Source organism: Rana temporaria, chromosome 4, assembly GCF_905171775.1.
Source record: "Rana temporaria chromosome 4, aRanTem1.1, whole genome shotgun sequence".
Taxonomy (NCBI): domain Eukaryota; kingdom Metazoa; phylum Chordata; class Amphibia; order Anura; family Ranidae; genus Rana; species Rana temporaria.
The window spans coordinates 306,650,727-306,668,407 of record NC_053492.1 but is presented as its reverse complement, the minus strand read 5'-3'; the positions used below and the strand labels follow the sequence as shown (position 1 = coordinate 306,668,407).

General features: G+C 48.1%; 1 protein-coding gene across 2 annotated transcripts in view; it reads left to right on the top strand.

Moving 5' to 3' along the window:
* PEX3 (peroxisomal biogenesis factor 3) overlaps positions 1 to 17,681 on the top strand; it is a 62,260-nt gene that overhangs the window by 856 nt on the left and 43,723 nt on the right. The window contains exons 1-3 of one of the 2 annotated variants that reach the window (XM_040350572.1): positions 2 to 114; positions 10,090 to 10,176; positions 17,283 to 17,414. In XM_040350572.1, coding sequence (XP_040206506.1) covers positions 10,107 to 10,176; positions 17,283 to 17,414 — 202 coding nt within the window. In that variant the 5' untranslated portion in view covers positions 2 to 114; positions 10,090 to 10,106. Of the gene's footprint in view, position 1; positions 115 to 10,089; positions 10,177 to 17,282; positions 17,415 to 17,681 lie in introns of those variants that run through there. The other variant, XM_040350573.1, reaches the window with a different exon arrangement.

The window sequence follows — 17,681 nt, the reverse complement described above, 5'->3', positions numbered from 1 at the left end:
GGAACGCAGTAGGAGGCAAGAGAGGAGAGAGACACACTGGAGTAGTGGAAGAAAGAGGCTGCTGAATACCAGATTTACCAGTCAGGGAGGGAGAGCAGAAAATCAAGAGAGAAGGTATTGTTTCATGGCTGTATAAGAGAGCAGCAGGGGGTGAAATGATAACATACAGCAATGCCCCAAAGCTTCACACGTGTACCCCCCTGCTCAGCTTCCCTCCTGGGACCTGGCATAATGGAAAGCTGCTCTGAGACCAGGATGTTGTCCTGCTTTCAGGTCCTGGGGGACAGACAGCTAAGTGTGACACTTTACACAACACCATACCTTACCTGTGTCTGCAACCTGGTAGGAGTATGTCTGCATACTACATACTGAGGGGGCTAATATTGTCACCAACACTCACTGCAGACACTGTGCATAAAGACTTTACCATTGCCACTTAATAAGGGTGCTCTGCATACACCAGCATTGCCATTGCCACTTACTAAGGGTGCTCTGCATACACCAGCATTGCCATTGCCACTTACTATAGGTGAATATACGGTACTGGTATTGCCACTGCTACTTGTCATGGGTGCAGTGCATACACCATCATGTGCACTACCACTGCCCATGGTGCTGTATACACCAGCATTAGCACTGCCACTTACTGCTGGCACCATATATACACAAGCATTAGCACTGCCACTTAGTGCAGGCACCGTGTATACACCAGCATTAGGGATGAGCTCCGGCGTGTTCGCACAGTCCACGTGCAGAGCCCGCCAGGAAGTCGGCATGGTGCTGCGCTAATCACAGGCAGGGAGACATTGTCCCGATGCGCGGCTACAGAGATCAGGAAATGTCTCACTGCCCGTGATTAGCGCGGTGCCGACCTTCTGGCGGGCTCTGCACGTGGACTGTGCGAACACGCTGGCGCTCATCCCTAACCAGCATTAGCACTGCCACTTAGTGCAGGCACAGTGTATACACCAGCATTAGCACTGCTAATTACTGCAGGCACCGTGTATACGCCAGCATTAGCACTGCCACTTACTGCAGGAACCATGTCTACTGTGGGTGCTGTTCATACACCAGTGTTGCCATTTTTACTCACTATGGATACTCTGCATACGGTAACATTGCCAAAGCCACTTCCTGTGGTTGCCACACACACAAGCATTGGCACTGCTATTGTGGGTGCTGTACATACAACAGCGTTGCTGCTGCCCACAGTAATTGTCAATAGCATTGCTTTTGACAATTACTGTGAGCGCTGTGCATACACTGGTGTTGCTAGTGCCACATGCAGTGGGTACTGTGCATACACCAGTATGTATGTACCCGCTGGAGCTGTTTATACAGAAGTATTTACTAGAGCTGCACAATTAATCATTAAAAAAATTGTGATCTCGATTCAACCCCCCTGAAGATCTCCAATGCAGAGTTTTCGATTCTTTCATATAACAAGTGGAGAGACTTTATCTGCTCACAGCTGTCAAAAAAAATATCTGGGCAGTCTGACCATTTTTTTTTTTTTGTTTTAATGTGAAAGATGGTGTTTCACATGAGAATCGTGATCTATCTTCTAAGCAAAAAAAAAAAAAAAACTCTCATTTTAGCCAAAATTGTGCAGCTCTAGTATTTACTGCAGGTACTGTACAAACACCAGCATTTGCACTGACACGTATTGCGGGCAATGTGCATACACCAGAATTGCCTTTCCCTGCAGGTGCTCTGCATACTGGAGCATTGGCATGCTGCATACACCAGCATAGGCACCATATTTCACTGTGGGCTCTGTGCATACAAAAGCATTATCCCTCCCATTTCCTGTGACCGCTGTGCATACACCTACATTGCCACTGTCATGCACTGTGCATACAACAGCAATGGCACTCACTGGAAGCACTGTGTATACAGTGTGATTGGCACAGTCACTCACTATACAGTATATGCTGTGCATACAGCAATATTTCCATTGCCACTTACTATAGGTGCATATATTGTTATTGCCACTTGCCATGGGTGCTGTGCATACACTATCATGTGCACGACCACTGCCAATGGAGCTGTGCATACAGCAGTATTAGCATTCCCCCTTACTGCAAGCACCATGTATACACCAGCATTTGCAACGCTACTTGCTGCAGGCACTGCACAAATGGCAACAGTGTGATTGGCACATACTGTAGGCAATGTGCATACACCAGCATTGACATTGCCATTCACTGTGGGTGCTGTACATAGACCAGCATTGCCATTTCTGCTCACTGTAGATACTCTGCATACATCAACATTGCCAATGCCACTTCCTGTATTTTCTACACATACGCATTGGCACTGCTATTCATTGTGGGCACTGTGCATACACCAGCATATGCACTGCTATTGTGGGTGCTGTGCATACACCAGCGTTGCCATTTCCGCTCACTGGAGATGCGCTGCAAACATCTACATAGTCAATACCACTTCCTGCGGTTGCTACACATACAGCTGTATTGACTCTGCTATTCACTGTGGGCACTGTGCATACAGCAACATCGCCATTGTCACTCACTGTGGGTATCCTTTAGGTTATTCCCTCAAAACTAGCTTGGGATTTTAAAGATTTTCTGTTATTCATACTTTGATTTTCAGTCTTTTGCACTGCTTTGGGTCCCTGCTTTAGCTGCTGTATTTCATCTGGAGCTAGTTGTACTGCTTATATTATTAACCTGTCAGATATGAATCTGTTCAAGAGCGTTTTCCAATAACCCTATTGAAAAGTACCACCTAGCACTAATGTCCAATGTTTTTCTGGGCTGCATGGATCCAGTTGCAGGGGCTTGCCCAAATCACTTCACTTGTCACTGGAGCTTGGTAATGTATTGAAGACAACATGTGTTTTTATTGTACGATAATAGGGGGATGTCTTATGCCTTGTACACACGATCGGAATTTCCGATGGGATAAAATCCGATGGAATTTTCTGTCGGCATTCCGTTCAAGCTGGCTTGCATGCACACTGTCAGACCAAATTCGGACCGCGATGACGTAAAACACTACGACGGGCGGAGAAAAAAGAAGTTCAATGTTTCCGAGCATGCGTCAAATTGATTCTGAGAATGCTTGTTTTTTTCTCCGTCGAAGTTCCACACAGAATTTCCGATAGGATTTTCTCTTACCACCTTCCAGGACGGCACCCGAGATGATGGCTCCTCCTGCAGGAAACACAATCACATGACAGTTTAAAAGGCCCCGCCCTTCCCCTTGCTCCTCAGTATTGATTGTGTTTCTCCAACACAGCGACACGTTTGTTTTGTTAATGGAAACCTAGAGACCGGGGAGGGTCGAAGGTACCCCTGTGAGACAGGTCTAAGGGAGGCCGGGGAGGGCTGAACTTACCTGTAGACTTCGGTCCAAACTCACAGGTCGCCCTATGTAAGCACCAGTGCTCTGAGCTGCGGGGAGGTGAGCCATCACTGTATGCTATCGAATCCACCACCATTCAAATCGCCGTTTCCCGGGTCTCCAGACGCAAAAACGCCGCGCTCCAGGCCTCGTTCTGAGACAGGAACTGCATCACAGGAAGTGGGCGGTTCCAGACGGCATAACCCGGAAGTTCCCAGTGGAACGTGGAGACAGCGTGGGTGGTGGACGGGTCGGCTTGCGGTGACCAGTACAGGAGTACCGACAGCCAGGACCGAGTCACCCTCCTCATGGAAGAGGACGGAAAGACCGACACGACCGCTGGCAGATCCAGGTCGGGGGGCGGTAAGTACCAATCCCCCTGGAAAGGGAGGGGGGAAGCGGTGAGAGTTCCCAAACTTTTAGGGAACGACCGGAGCAGGATCTGGTCCCTTCTCGTCCACTTGCTCCCCTCCCCAGTACAGCCAGTAGTCTTGGGGAAAAAGACAATTTAAAATGTATATTTCATGTCTTACAGAAACCCCCAGCGGACCCCAGGAGGCCTCAGTTCAGTCTCCTTCCGCTACAGGGCATAGTTCCTCTAAAAAGTGTGGGAATTGTAGAGAGAAGCTCCCCAAATCCTACACAAAACCTTTCTGCTATAAATGTATTAACCACTTGCTTACTGGGCACATATACCCCCCTCCTGCCCAGGTGAAATTTCAGCTTTCGGCACTGCATCGCTTTAACTAACAATTGCGCGGTCGTGCGACGTGGCTCCCAAACAAAATTGACGTCCTTTTTTCCCCACAAGTAGAGCTTTCTTTTGGTGGTATTTGATCGCCTGTGCGGTTTTTATTTTTTGCGCTATAAACAAAAAAGTGAGACAATTTTGAAAAAAATACAATATTTTTTACTTCTTGCTATAATAAATATCCCAATTTAAAAAAAAAAAACATTTTTTTTTCTCAGTTTAGGCCGATACGTATTCTTCTACATATTTTTGGTAAAAAAAAAAAAAAATCGCAATAAGCGACTGGTTTGCGCAAAAGTTATAGCGCTTACAAAATAGGGGACAGAATTATTTTTTTTTAATTATTTTTTTTTACTAGAAATGGCGGCGATCTGCGATTTTTAATGGGACTGCGACGTTTTGGCGCCATTCACATTTATACTGCGATCAGTGCTATAAATATGCACTAATTACAGTATAAATGTGACTGGCATTGAAGGGGTTAACACTAGGGGGTGAGGAAGGGGTTAAATGTATCCCTGCTTAGTGTTCTAACTGTAGGTGGAGGGGGGTGACTGGGGGGGTGACCGATCTGTGTCTCTATGTACAAGAGACACAGATCCGTCTCCTCTCCAGAGACAGCACCGCTGTCTCTGTGTAAAACGGCAATGAGAGATGATCTCATATGTTTACATATGAGATCCTCTCTCATTGGCCGCACAGATCGCCACGCGAACGGCCACTCTGATTGGCCGTTCGCGGCGATCTGTAATTGGCTGTGTCCGAGGGACACGGCCAACACAGATTTTCCCCGCAGCGCGCTCTGGAGCGCGCGCGGGGACCGCCCTAAGGGGCGGACGTCAATTGACGGCAGTTTGGAGATTGGGATCCGCACTGTAGCCGTCAATTGACGGCAGGCGGATCCCAAGTGGTTAATATACTGGCAGGAAAGGAGGCTGCTGCCATGATGAAGAGTTTTCTCTCATCCATGCAAACAGAAATGTTAGCAACAGTTAAGGCCTTCCGGGAGGCAGCCGGGCAGTCGGCACAGACCGAAACGGAGGAACTTACCCCTAAGGAAGGCACTTCCTCTCAGGAGACCCCCTTTTCTAGGGGCCCAAGAGTTTTCTTTACACCTTCACAAATTCCCCCTCTGGGGGAAGCAGACGGTGAAGAAAGTGAGGTAGTCAGTCTACCTAGGTCTAGGCACAGCTCAGGAGAGGTAGATGGAGACTCCATTAGTCAGTCTCAGGAAGACACACGTCCAAGAAAACACCTCTTTGCTGTAGAAGATCTAGAGCAGTGTTTCTCAACTCCAGTCCTCGGGGCGCACCAACAGGTCATGTTTTCAGGATTTCCCTCAGATCAAACTGCTGTGGTAATTACTAAGGCAGTGAAACTGATCAAATCACCTGTGCACAATAATGGAAAGCCTGAAAACAAGACCTGTTGGTGCGCCCCGAGGACTGGAGTTGAGAAACACTGATCTAGAGAGTCTCCTCCAGGCAATCTACGCCACAGAGGAAATTCCTGAGACCCCTAAACCTACCTCAGCACAGGATAAAGTTTATAGGGGCCTGAGTGACGCTCAATCTAAAGTATTCCCCCTGCACAAATCCCTCAAGGAGTTAGTCCTTCAGGAGTGGAGAGACCCTGAAAGGAGAATAATCAAACAAAAAACCTGGAAAAGAAGATTCCCCTTCTCCCAGGAAGATGAGGAAGTCTTTTTTAAGCTTCCTAGACTTGATGCGGCTTTGTCGCAAGTCACTAAATTATCTGATCTCTCCTTTGAGGATGCGGGTAACATCAAGGATGTGATGGACCGTAGAGCAGAGTCTCTCCTTAGAAAAGCCTGGGAGGCCAATGCGACAGCACTAAGCCCAGCCTTAGCAGCAGCGTGTGTAGCTAGGAATACAGATGTTTGGGTAGAGACACTCACCGACCACCTCGTCCAGAATTCGGAGGCGGAGGAGGTAGTTGAGTCACTTACAGTGGTAAGGAAGGCGATTGCTTACCTAGCAGATGCAGCTACGGAATCTGCAAGGGCAGCAGCCAAGACAGCAGCCCTCATTAACTCTACTAGGAGGGCAGTTTGGATCAAGGCCTGGGAGGGAGATGCTACATCCAAGGGAAAACTCTGTGGCATCCCCTTCCAAGGTTCCCTGTTGTTTGGGAAAGACCTGGATGATGTCCTTGCTAGGTCATCAGAAAAAGGTAAAAAATTCCCAGTTAAACCCAAAAAAGAAGGTTTCAAGAAAACTTTTCGAGGCCCCCAGGGGCAGGGTAGACAGAAAGCCAAAAAGGAACCTTTTAGGCGTTGGAACTTTGGCAAAGGGAACAGGAAGAACAACCTCCTTTTCCCTCCTCCAAAACCCAGCGACAAACCGTCCAAGTGACGACGAAGTCAGAGTGGGGGGTCGACTATCTCAATTCCTCCCTCTATGGGAGAGAATTTCGAACAGTCATTACATCTGCCAAATAATTCAAAAAGGCTATCGCCTAGAATTTCTGACTACACCCCCCACCATGATCACCATTACTCACCTTCCCAGGGATACCCTGAAAAGGTCTGCCCTCTTGGAGGGCATACAGGAGTTAGCCAAACAACTAGTGGTGGTACCAGTACCAAAAGCTCAGCAGTACCAGGGATTTTATTCCCATATTTTCGTAGTGCGAAAACCCTCCGGAAAATACCGTCTAATAGTAAACTTGAGAAACCTGAACAAGTTTCTGGAATACAAAAAGTTTACTATGGAAAGTATTTATTCGGTAAGAAAGAACCTCATGAAGGAGGCCTTCTTGGTGACCCTAGATCTCAAAGATGCCTATCTTCACGTGCCAATCCACGTGCATCACCAGGTATATCTGAGGTATGCGGTCGTAGTGGAAGGAGAAACCTTCCACTGGCAGTTCAGAGCACTACCATTCGGGCTAACCTCCAGCCCAAGGATTTTTGCAAAAATCCTAGCAGAAGCGGTGGCATACCTGCACCTTCAGGGCATATCCCTTATACCCTATTTAGACGACTTGCTGATTTCAGGAAAATCAGCCGCCCAAGTCTCGCGGGATGCCAACAAAGCAATGGCACTCCTAGAGAGCCTAGGGTGGATAATCAACAAAGAAAAATCCTCCCTCAAACCAGAACAGGTCAAGACCTTCCTGGGATACTTAGTGGACACCAGACAGCAGAGACTCTTCTTACCAGAAGAAAAAGTTTTAAAACTAACCTCAGCAGTTGGGAACCTTATCAAAAACCCCAGACTCTCCAGAAGGGATGTTCTGAGAGTCTTAGGCCTGATGTCAGCAAGCATCCCAGCGGTAGTTTGGGCTCAGCTTCATGCCAGGACATTACACTTCTTCTTCCTGTCCTCATGGGACAAAAAGAAAGAGTCCTTAGATCAGAAAATACTGCTCACCCCCCAGGTTCTGTCCTCCCTGGAGTGGTGGACATCTGCCAAAAACCTGAGGGGAGGGCGACCATGGGCTCAGTGGAACCCAGTGAAGGTTACCACGGACGCCAGTTCCTGGGGGTGGGGCGCCCACCTGGAAGGGAAAAAAGCTCAGGGGCAATGGGGCAGCTCACTAGCTCGCAGGTCATCCAACTACAGAGAACTCAGAGCAGTGGGGGAAGCCTTAATAGCCTTCCAGGAAGACATCAGAGGCAGAGAAGTCCAAGTAAGCTCAGACAACTCTACAGTAGTAGCGTACCTAGGTCACCAGGGAGGGACCAGGTCCAGTCCCCTACTAGAACTTTCCAAGGAAATTCTGATATGGGCAGAAGAAAGAGTACTCTCTATCTCGGCCATATACATAAAGGGGACGAGCAATACAGAAGCAGACTTCCTCAGCCGTCACAGGTTGAGGGAGGAGGAATGGGAACTGAACCCAGAGGTTTTTCAACACTTGGTCCAGTATTTCGGGGAACCGGAAATAGACTTGTTTGCCAACAGACAAAACAGGAAGGTAGAAAGGTATTTCTCGATTTCCTGGGAACTACAGTCGGAAGGTCTGGATGCGCTATCCCAGACCTGGCGCTTCGGGCTGGCCTATGCCTTCCCGCCGGTAGCGCTCATTCCGCGAGTTCTTCAGAAACTCAGCAGGTCTCCAGGCCAGATTCTTCTGATAGCACCATGGTGGCCAAAAAGAACTTGGTTCGCAAACCTAAGAGCCATGGCGATGGTGGAGCCTCTGAAGCTCCCGTACAGGGCAGATCTCCTCAGGCAGGGCCCAGTACTCCATCCAAAGCCGGAATTCTTCCAGCTAACGGCCTGGTTAGTGAGCGCCAGATTCTAGAACGCAAAGGCTGCTCAGAGAAGGTCATAGATACTCTCCTCATGAGCAGAAAACCAGTAACTCAAAAGATTTACCAAAAAGTATGGAAGACCTTCTGTTCCTGGCGTAAGGAAAGACAGGTAGCTTCAACTTCTATCCCGGTTATCCTGGACTTCCTCCAGGATGGGGTAGATTTAGGATTAAAAGTTAGTACCCTTCGGGTCCAAATAACGGCTCTCTCAGTCTATCTTGATAAAAGATTGGCGAAAGAGGACCTTATAAAACGTTTTTTGTTAGCTAGAGAAAGAGTTTCTCCAGTCCAAAAATATAGTTGTCCACCTTGGGACTTAACTAGGGTGTTAGAGGCGTTATCTATACACCCATTCGAACCTCTGGAAGAGGTTCCCCTTAAGTTTCTAACCTTAAAGTTGACTTTTTTGTTAGCCATTACTTCGGCCAGGAGGGTAGGGGATTTGCAGGCGCTATCCATGAAAGAACCCTTCCTGAGGGTGCAGCCAGATAGGATCACCCTTAGAGCAGACCCCCTGTACTTGCCTAAGGTGGCATCCCTTTTTCATAGGACGCAAGACATAATATTGCCGTCCTTCTGTTCTGAACCAAAGAACGAAAAAGAAAAGAAATTTCATTTGTTAGACGTAAGAAGGTGTCTTCTTATTTATCTAGAGAGAACTAAGAGTTTTAGAAGATCTAACCACCTACTAGTTCTACACGCTGGGCCCAGGAAGGGACTGCAGGCATCAAAAGCCTCAGTCTCAAGATGGATTAGAGAAGCAATATCCAAAGCCTATGTATGTACTGGAGCAACAGCTCCCAAAAAGATCAAGGCTCACTCTACCAGAGCCATAGCAACTTCCTGGGCTGAGAAAGCAGGGGCCTCCTGGGAACAAATCCGCAGTGCGGCCACCTGGTCCAGCCGTCATACATTCCTGAAGCACTATCGTGTGGAAATGTTGTCACAGCAAGACTTAGCCTTTGGTCGAAAGGTGCTACAAGCTGTGGTCCCACCCTGAAGGTAGGCCTGTGTTTATTACTCAATTATCCTCTCGGGTGCCGTCCTGGAAGGTGGTAAGAGAAAACCGACGTTAGACCTACCAGTAACGGTATTTCTATGAACCTTCCAGGACGGCAGGCCTACTTCCCACCCTATGGGGAAAGGGAGAAAAGGTAAGTACCGATAAGGACTACGTCCCTTGTGAACCAGTTCAGGATTACTCTATTGCATACTGAGGAGCAAGGGGAAGGGTGGGGCCTTTTAAACTGTCATGTGATTGTGTTTCCTGCAGGAGGAGCCATCATCTCGGGTGCCGTCCTGGAAGGTTCATAGAAATACCGTTACCGGTAGGTCTAACGTCGGTTTTTTTCCATCGTAAAAAAATAAAACATGTTCTATTTCTAAACTCCGACAGAAAAAAGTCTGATGGGGCGCCCACACGGTCGGAGTATCTAATAAAAAAATTCCGTCTGACTTTTTTCATCGGAAATTCCGATCGTGTGTACAAGGCATTATAGTCATTTTTTAGTGGCAATTATTGGTATGTTCAGTGACTCTTTATTTAATAACAAGTCCCATCATAAAAATCTGTTGAATTTGTTGTGGTAATAGGTGAGAATGTAAAAAAACATTTTTTAACCTTGCCAATGTGCCATAAAGCAAAATGATTTGAATTCACTTTATCCTTTTGTTTGTTTCATTCTAGACCTTTTAACAATAGCAATGCTGTCTGTCTGGAATTTCTTGAAGCGTCATAAGAAAAAATTCCTCTTCTTTGGTGCATTTGCAGGAGGTAATTTCTTAATATGAGCTCAAACATGGTGCAGTAAATGTTGCAACTACCAGTAGCATTACCTTGTCTGTGTTGCTTTACTACATGCATTGGCAGAAATAAAATAAAATTCTATAAAATAAATAAAGATTTCTGTTGAACTTTATAAGGATAAATTGCGTCTGTTACCTAGATTAGTCAATACGTTTTTTTAAATGGTTTGAAACTTTAGCTTTTTCAGTAAAATAAGTACAGTGCATCCGCAAAGTATTCACAGCGCTTCACTTTTTCCACATTTTGTTATGTTGCAGCCTTATTCCAAAATGGATTCAATTCATTATTTCTCAAGTCGTCTTCCAGGACGGCACCTTGAGAGTAGACTGGCTCCACCTGACAGGAAACACAATCAGAAAGAGGTTTAAAAGCCCCGCCCCTCCCCGTGCACCTCAGTTATTGATTGTGTTTCCCACCAGCGAAACAGTTTGTTATTTTTTATCAGACCTAAGGCCTGGGGCTGGTGGTCCCCCTCCGGGTACTGAGCAGTGGGTCCTGGGGGCCGTCCCTGCCTCAGCTTAAAGGTGTAATGCCTGTCCCGGGGGGTTTTCCCCGTGTGATAGGGGGGGGGGAGGAAGATTGCAAACAATACCCCCCTTCTTTCCTTTCTGTAGGAATCCCTGGGATAGTGGCTATTCCAGTACTCCTATGTGGCCATGTTCCCTCTCCTCCAGGACCCCTTACCTGCTGGGCGGGTGTGAGGGCTTCCTCAGCGTGGCTCCGGTGTACTGTCCTCCCAGGGACATTTTCGAATGGAGCCAGCAGTCGACGCCGCGTCACAGGCGGCGCGCGGTGATGACGAAGTTCCGCTTCCGGTCTTCACCAAAATGGCGGCCGCCAGCGGCGTCGGCTCCTCGCTGTTCTCACTGCAGCAAGGAGGAGAGTGGCGCCTACACGACTTCGCTATGGAGCGCGAGGATCGTTCGCTAGCAGCCGCTGCCGAGGACACCACCAAGGGTGAGTCTGCCTCAGAATGTCAGGGGGGCATATTGGACTGGGTCCTCTCCCTCCCCCCCCCCCCCCTCTCCTCTCCTCTCACACTTGATGTTTGAACTGTGATATATTTTTTCTCTCCCCTTACAGGGGAGGAGGTTTCTGCCCAGGGGGAAGCTGCTATTCTCTCCCTAAAACACACTTCCAAAACCAAGAGGTGTGGTAACTGTAGCATTAAGCTGGCTGCAGATTACTCCAAACTTCTTTGTGCCAAATGCATACAAAAATTGACAGCAAAGGAAACTTCCCTGATTATGAAAGAATTCCTAGCTGTCCAATCCCAAATGCTCTCCACATTAAAGGAATTTAAGGACACCTTAAAAAATAGGGATCCTGAGCCCATAGCAGCCGGCCCCTCTTCTCAAGAGAGCTCATCCACCCCAGTGCCACGAGTTTCCAGGGCTAGGGAGTCTCTCCTATCTGACACCGAAGATTCAGAGGCTCCAGAAGATGGGGTAGTTGATAGTCATTCTGAGGATGAGGATGAGGATGCCAGATCAGGCAAATATATTTTTTCTACAGATGACATGGGGGGTCTGCTGTCTGCTGTCTATGCCTCTGAGGGGATCCAGCAGCCAGCAGAGCTGGTGTCACCTCAGGACAGAATGTACCAGGGTTTAGCTAAACCCCAGCCAAAGGTTATCCCAGTCCATCAGTCACTTAAAGATATAGTTCTGAGGGAATGGGCTGAGCCTGAAAAGAAACTACTAAGGTACAAGACCTGGAAGAGGCGCTGTCCCTTTAAGGAGGAGTTAGAAAATACTTTGTTTAAAACTCCTAAACTAGATGCATCTCTAGCCCAACTCTCCAGGCAGTCTGACCTCTCGTTTGAAGATGCAGGAAACTTAAAGGATTCCTTAGACAGGCGGGCAGACACCTCCCTTCGCAGGGCCTGGGAGGCTAATACGGCCGCCCTTGGACCCGCTTTAGCCTCTTCCTGCATCGCTAGGAATGCAGATACCTGGTTAACCAGACTTCTGGAGCATGTACCTCAGACCTCCAAGTTTAAAGAAATTAGAGATTCTCTTACAGTCATAGGCAGTGCGGTTGCCTATCTTGCAGACGCATCGATTGAAACAGTCCGATCCTCTGCTAAGACGGGTGCTCTCGTCAACGCCGCCAGAAGGGCGGTATGGCTCAAGACGTGGGAAGGTGATCTTGCTTCCAAGACCCGTCTATGTGCCCTGCCCTTTGAAGGTACTCTTCTCTTTGGGGCAGGACTTGATCAAGCTCTAACTAGGGCCTCAGAAAAGGGGAAACGGTTACCCCCAAAACCTAGACCTAACAGGAGAAGATTTTTTCGAGGCCCCCAGAATAAAAACCGACCTTCTGACCGAAGATCGGCCTTTAATAAGCGTTGGATCGCGGGAAAGGATAAGCCAAAAGGGGGTATCCTTTTCCCCGATCCCAAACCCGCAGGTAAGGACTCCAAGTGACTTAAGAGTCGGGGGAAGACTCTCCCAATTTTTTCCAGCCTGGGAGAGTATAACACGGAGTCCTCACATTCTGCAAATAGTGAGGGAGGGTTACAGATTGGAATTCCGACAACTTCCCCCCCCCAATATTTCTCCTCACTCATCTACCCCAAGATCCCCTCAAGGCAGCTGCCCTTCTGGGAAGTGTCACAGATCTAGCTCAGCAGGCAGTCATAATCCCAGTTCCGCCAGGACAACAGGGTCAGGGGGTGTACTCACATATTTTCATGGTGCCCAAACCTTCGGGGAAATTCCGATTGATCATAAATTTAAAACTTTTAAATACCTTTCTCCTCTACAAGAAATTCCGCATGGAAAACATTTACAGTCTCAAGGGACTGTTGTTAGAAGGAGTCTTTATGGTAACCATAGACTTGAGGGACGCCTACCTCCATGTCCCAGTCTTCAGGGACCATCAAAGGTTCCTCCGATTTGCCATTGCCTCCCCTCAGGGGATTCAGCACTGGCAGTTCACCGCACTCCCCTTTGGTCTGGCCTCCAGCCCAAGGGTTTTCACGAAGGTCCTGGCAGAGGTGGTCGCCTTTCTACATCTGAAAGGGATCTCCCTTGTCCCCTACCTGGACGACCTACTGCTTTTCAACCCCAGCCGAGAACTCCTTCTCTCGGATCTGGCCACCGTCCTGACTACTCTGGAATCTTTGGGATGGATTGTAAACAGAGAAAAATCTTCTCTCCTCCCAGAACAGAGAAAAATGTATCTGGGATTCCTGATAGATTCCATAGAGAAAAAGCTGGTTCTTCCAGAGGACAAGATCCAGAGACTCGGGTCAGTGGTCAGGTCCGTCATGGGGTCAATAGAAATTTCCCTCAGACAGATCATGAGGTTACTGGGACTGATGACCTCATGCATCCCAGCGGTCCCATGGGCCCAGCTTCATTACAGATCCCTGCAGGCCTTCCTGCTCTCCTCCTGGGACGGGAAGGACTCATCCCTAGACTCCAGGGTCAGCATCCCGGAGTCAGTAAAATGCACACTGGGGTGGTGGCTCATTCCTCAGAATTTGGAGGAAGGCCTCCCATGGAACCAGACAAATCCTCTCAGGATAACCACGGATGCCAGCTCCTGGGGGTGGGGAGCCCACATGTCGGGTCTCCAGGCCCAGGGGTGCTGGGATCGACAACAGAGCAGGTCCTCTTCCAACTTCCGCGAATTATTAGCGGTCGGGAAGGCCTTGGAGGCGTTCGAGGAGAGAGTCATAAACCAAGAAATACAGATTCTCTCCGACAACGCAACCACGGTGGCGTTCATAAATCACCAGGGAGGCACCAGGTCCCGTTCCCTCCTAAGGCTGTCCTTAGAAATTCTGAGTTGGGCAGAACAGAGAGTCCTCTCCCTTTCAGCAATCCACATCAGGGGAGTCCTAAACTTAGAAGCGGACTTTCTAAGCCGCCAACCCATCCTCCAGGGGGAGTGGGAATTAAATCGAGAAGTCTTCGACTGGGTTCGACATCGTTTCGGCAACCCAGAGATAGACCTCTTCGCGAACAGGAAGGTAGAAAGGTTCTTCTCCCTCTCCCGGGATCAGGGATCGGAGGGTGTGGATGCGTTGGCCCAGGCCTGGACATTTCAGCTGGCCTATGCTTTCCCTCCCCTGAGTCTGATCCCAAGGGTCCTACAGAAACTGAGTCGCTCACGGGGGAAGCTGATCCTGATCGCTCCCCAGTGGCCCAAAAGAGCTTGGTTCCCAATGTTAGAACGTTGGTCAGTTCTTCCTCCCCTTCCTCTCCCGGTCCGAGTGGACCTTCTGCGGCAGGGACCGATCTTTCACCCAGAGCCCGACTTTTTCAGTCTGACGGCCTGGTACTTGAGAGGTGGAACCTGCAGCGGAGAGGTTGTTCGGAGAAGGTAATAAATACCCTTTTGGCTAGTCATAAGGAGGTCACTAGGAAAATCTATGCTAAGACCTGGGGGGTTTTTTCACGCTGGTGTGCAGCCAGGCAAGCCCCACTACCTGAAATATCTGTCATCCTGGAATTTCTCCAGGAAGGAGTTGATCTAGGACTAGCCACAAGAACCTTAAGAGTACAGGTAGCCGCCTTGTCCTACTTTTTAGACAAGAGGCTGGCCCTGGATCCGCTGATCAAGCGATTCCTGTCGGCTAGGGATAGGTTATCCCCTATTCAAATCTCCAGGGTTCCCCCCTGGGACCTCACCTTGGTTCTAGACCATCTATCCAAACCTCCGTTTGAACCGATAGACAGCATTCCGGTTAGGCTGTTGACATTTAAATTCTCCTTTCTTCTGGCTATTACTACGGCCAAAAGAATAGGAGACATGCAGGCGCTCTCAATCAAAGAGCCTTATTTTCGTCTTTTTGAAGACAGGGTAGTCCTAAGTCAGGATCCCCTGTACCTACCTAAGGTGGCAACGAAATTTCATAGGTCACAAGAAATTATTCTTCCTTCATTTTGCGCAAATCCACAGAACGAAAGGGAAGAGACCTTCCACTGTTTGGATGTAAGACGCTGTTTGTTAAGTTATTTGGAAAGGGTGAGCGAGTTCAGACGCTCATCTCACTTGCTAATTTAATTTTTCAGGACAGAAAAAGGGTTGCCAAGCATCTAGAGCCTCTATATCTAGGTGGATAAGACAGGCAATTTCATTAGCATACATTAAAGCTGGCAAAACAGTACCTAAAGTCAAGGCACATTCCACGAGATCTATAGCAACCTCCTGGGCAGAGAGAGCAGGAGTTTCAGTGGAACAAATCTGTAGATCAGCAACGTGGTCAAGCCAGAACACCTTTCTCAAACACTACCGAGTGGAACTTCTGTCACCCCAAGACTTGACGTTTGGCAGAAGAATCCTGCAGGCAGTTGTCCCGCCCTAAGGTAGGCCTGAGGGTTACTTGCTTATCTCTCAAGGTGCCGTCCTGGAAGACGACTTGAGAAAATACCAGTTACACTTACGGTAGCTGTTTTTCTGTAAGTCTTACAGGACGGCAGGCCTATTTCCCACCCTGAGGAATTTATATGGTTTGTATTTTTATATACTGGTTCCCGTGCTCTTATGGTGGTTACTTTATCACTAACTGAGGTGCACGGGGAGGGGCGGGGCTTTTAAACCTCTTTCTGATTGTGTTTCCTGTCAGGTGGAGCCAGTCTACTCTCAAGGTGCCGTCCTGTAAGGCCCCATACTCACGACCAAACATGTCTGCTGAAACTGGCCCGCAGGCCAGTTTCAGCAGACATGTTTGGTCGTGTGTGGGCGCGAGCGGGCCGAATTCCAGCAAACATTTGCCCGCCGGGCCTTTTCCCAGCAGACAAATATTCCTGGACTTGTTTTAAAACAGTCCGCTGGAATTCAGCCCGCTCGGACATGTACGGTCGTCAGTACAGACCTACCGTACATGTCCAGGCGCCCGCCGTCCCTCGCATGCGTCGAATGACTTCGACGCATGCGTGGAAGCATTTTAAAGGCGGGCCGCCCACGTCGCCGCGTCATTGTCGCGGCGACACCGCGTCATCGACGCGGCGACACCGCGGACACGCCCCGCGTATTGTTTACGCGCGGACTTCTGTACGATGGTGTGTACAACCATCGTACAGAAGCCCTCTGGCAGACATGTATGGTGAAAACGGTCCGACGGACCGCTTTCACCATACATGTTTGTCCGTGTGTACCCGGCCTAAGACTTACAGAAAAACAGCTACCGTAAGTGTAACTGGTATTTTTCCTCCAAATTCTACAAACAATACCCCATAATGACAACGGGAAAGAAGTTTGTTGGAAATCTTTGCAAATTTATAAAAAAAAAAAAATGAAAAAATCACATAAGTATTCACAGCCTTTGCTCAATACTTTTTTGAAGCACATTTGACACCAATTACAGCCTTAAGTCTATTTGAGTATGATGCTACAAGCTTGGCACACCTATTTTTGGGCAGTTGCTCCCATTCTTCTTTGCAGGACATCACAAGCTCCATCAGGTTAGATGGGGAGCGTCGGTGCACAGCCATTTTCAGATCTCTCCAGAGATGTTCAATAAGGTTCAAGTCTGGGCTTTGGCTGGGCCACTCAGGGACATTCACAGAGTTGTCCTGTAGCCACTCCTTTGTTATCTTGGCTGTGTGCTTAGCGTTGTTGTCCTGTTGGAAGATGAACCTTTGTCCCAGTTTGAGGTCCAGAGCGCTCTGGGGAAGGTTTTATTCAAGGATGTCTCTGTACATTGCTGCATTCATCTTTCCCTCGATCCTGACTAGTCTCCCAGTTCCTGTCGCTGACAAACATCCCAACAGCTTGATGCTGCCACCACCATGCTTCACTGTAGGGATGGTATTGGACAGGTAATGAGTGGTGCCTGGTTTCCTCCAGACATGACGCTTGCCAATCAGGCCAAAGAGTCAGAATTAATGTTTATGCTTGTTCTTGTTTAGAAAATGCTGAAATTATTATATTAGCTGGGCAGCCAGGCAACTAACATTTTTACAACACAAGATCAACAACTGCAGCTTCTGTATTTCTTTAAGTAAATGTTTTCTTTTCATTTTTACAGATGGGATAGGGGGGAAGTGACAGGCATGCAATCTGTGTGGATATTTTTAATTGGTATGCAAGATAATCCATTAGGTCTTTTTTTCTAGGTGTTTATATTCTGGGGAAGTATGCGCAGAAGAAAATTAGAGAAATCCAGGAGAGAGAAGCTGCTGAGTACATTGCTCAGGCACGGAGGCAGTATCATTTTGAAAGCAACCAGAGAACATGCAACATGACAGGTCATTATTTTTATTCTGCCCATTCATCAAACTGACGAATCTATAATATATAAATAAATTAAAGGGGTTGTAAAGGTACAATTTTTTTCTTTCCTATATAGCTTCCTTTACCTTAGTGCAGTCCTCCTTCACTTACCTCATCTTTCGATTTTGCTTTTAAATGTCCTTTTTTCTTCTGAGAAACCCTCATTTCCTGTTCTTCTGTCTGTAACTCCACACAGTAATGTGAGGCTTTCTCCCTGGTGTGGAGTGTCGTGCTGGCCCCTC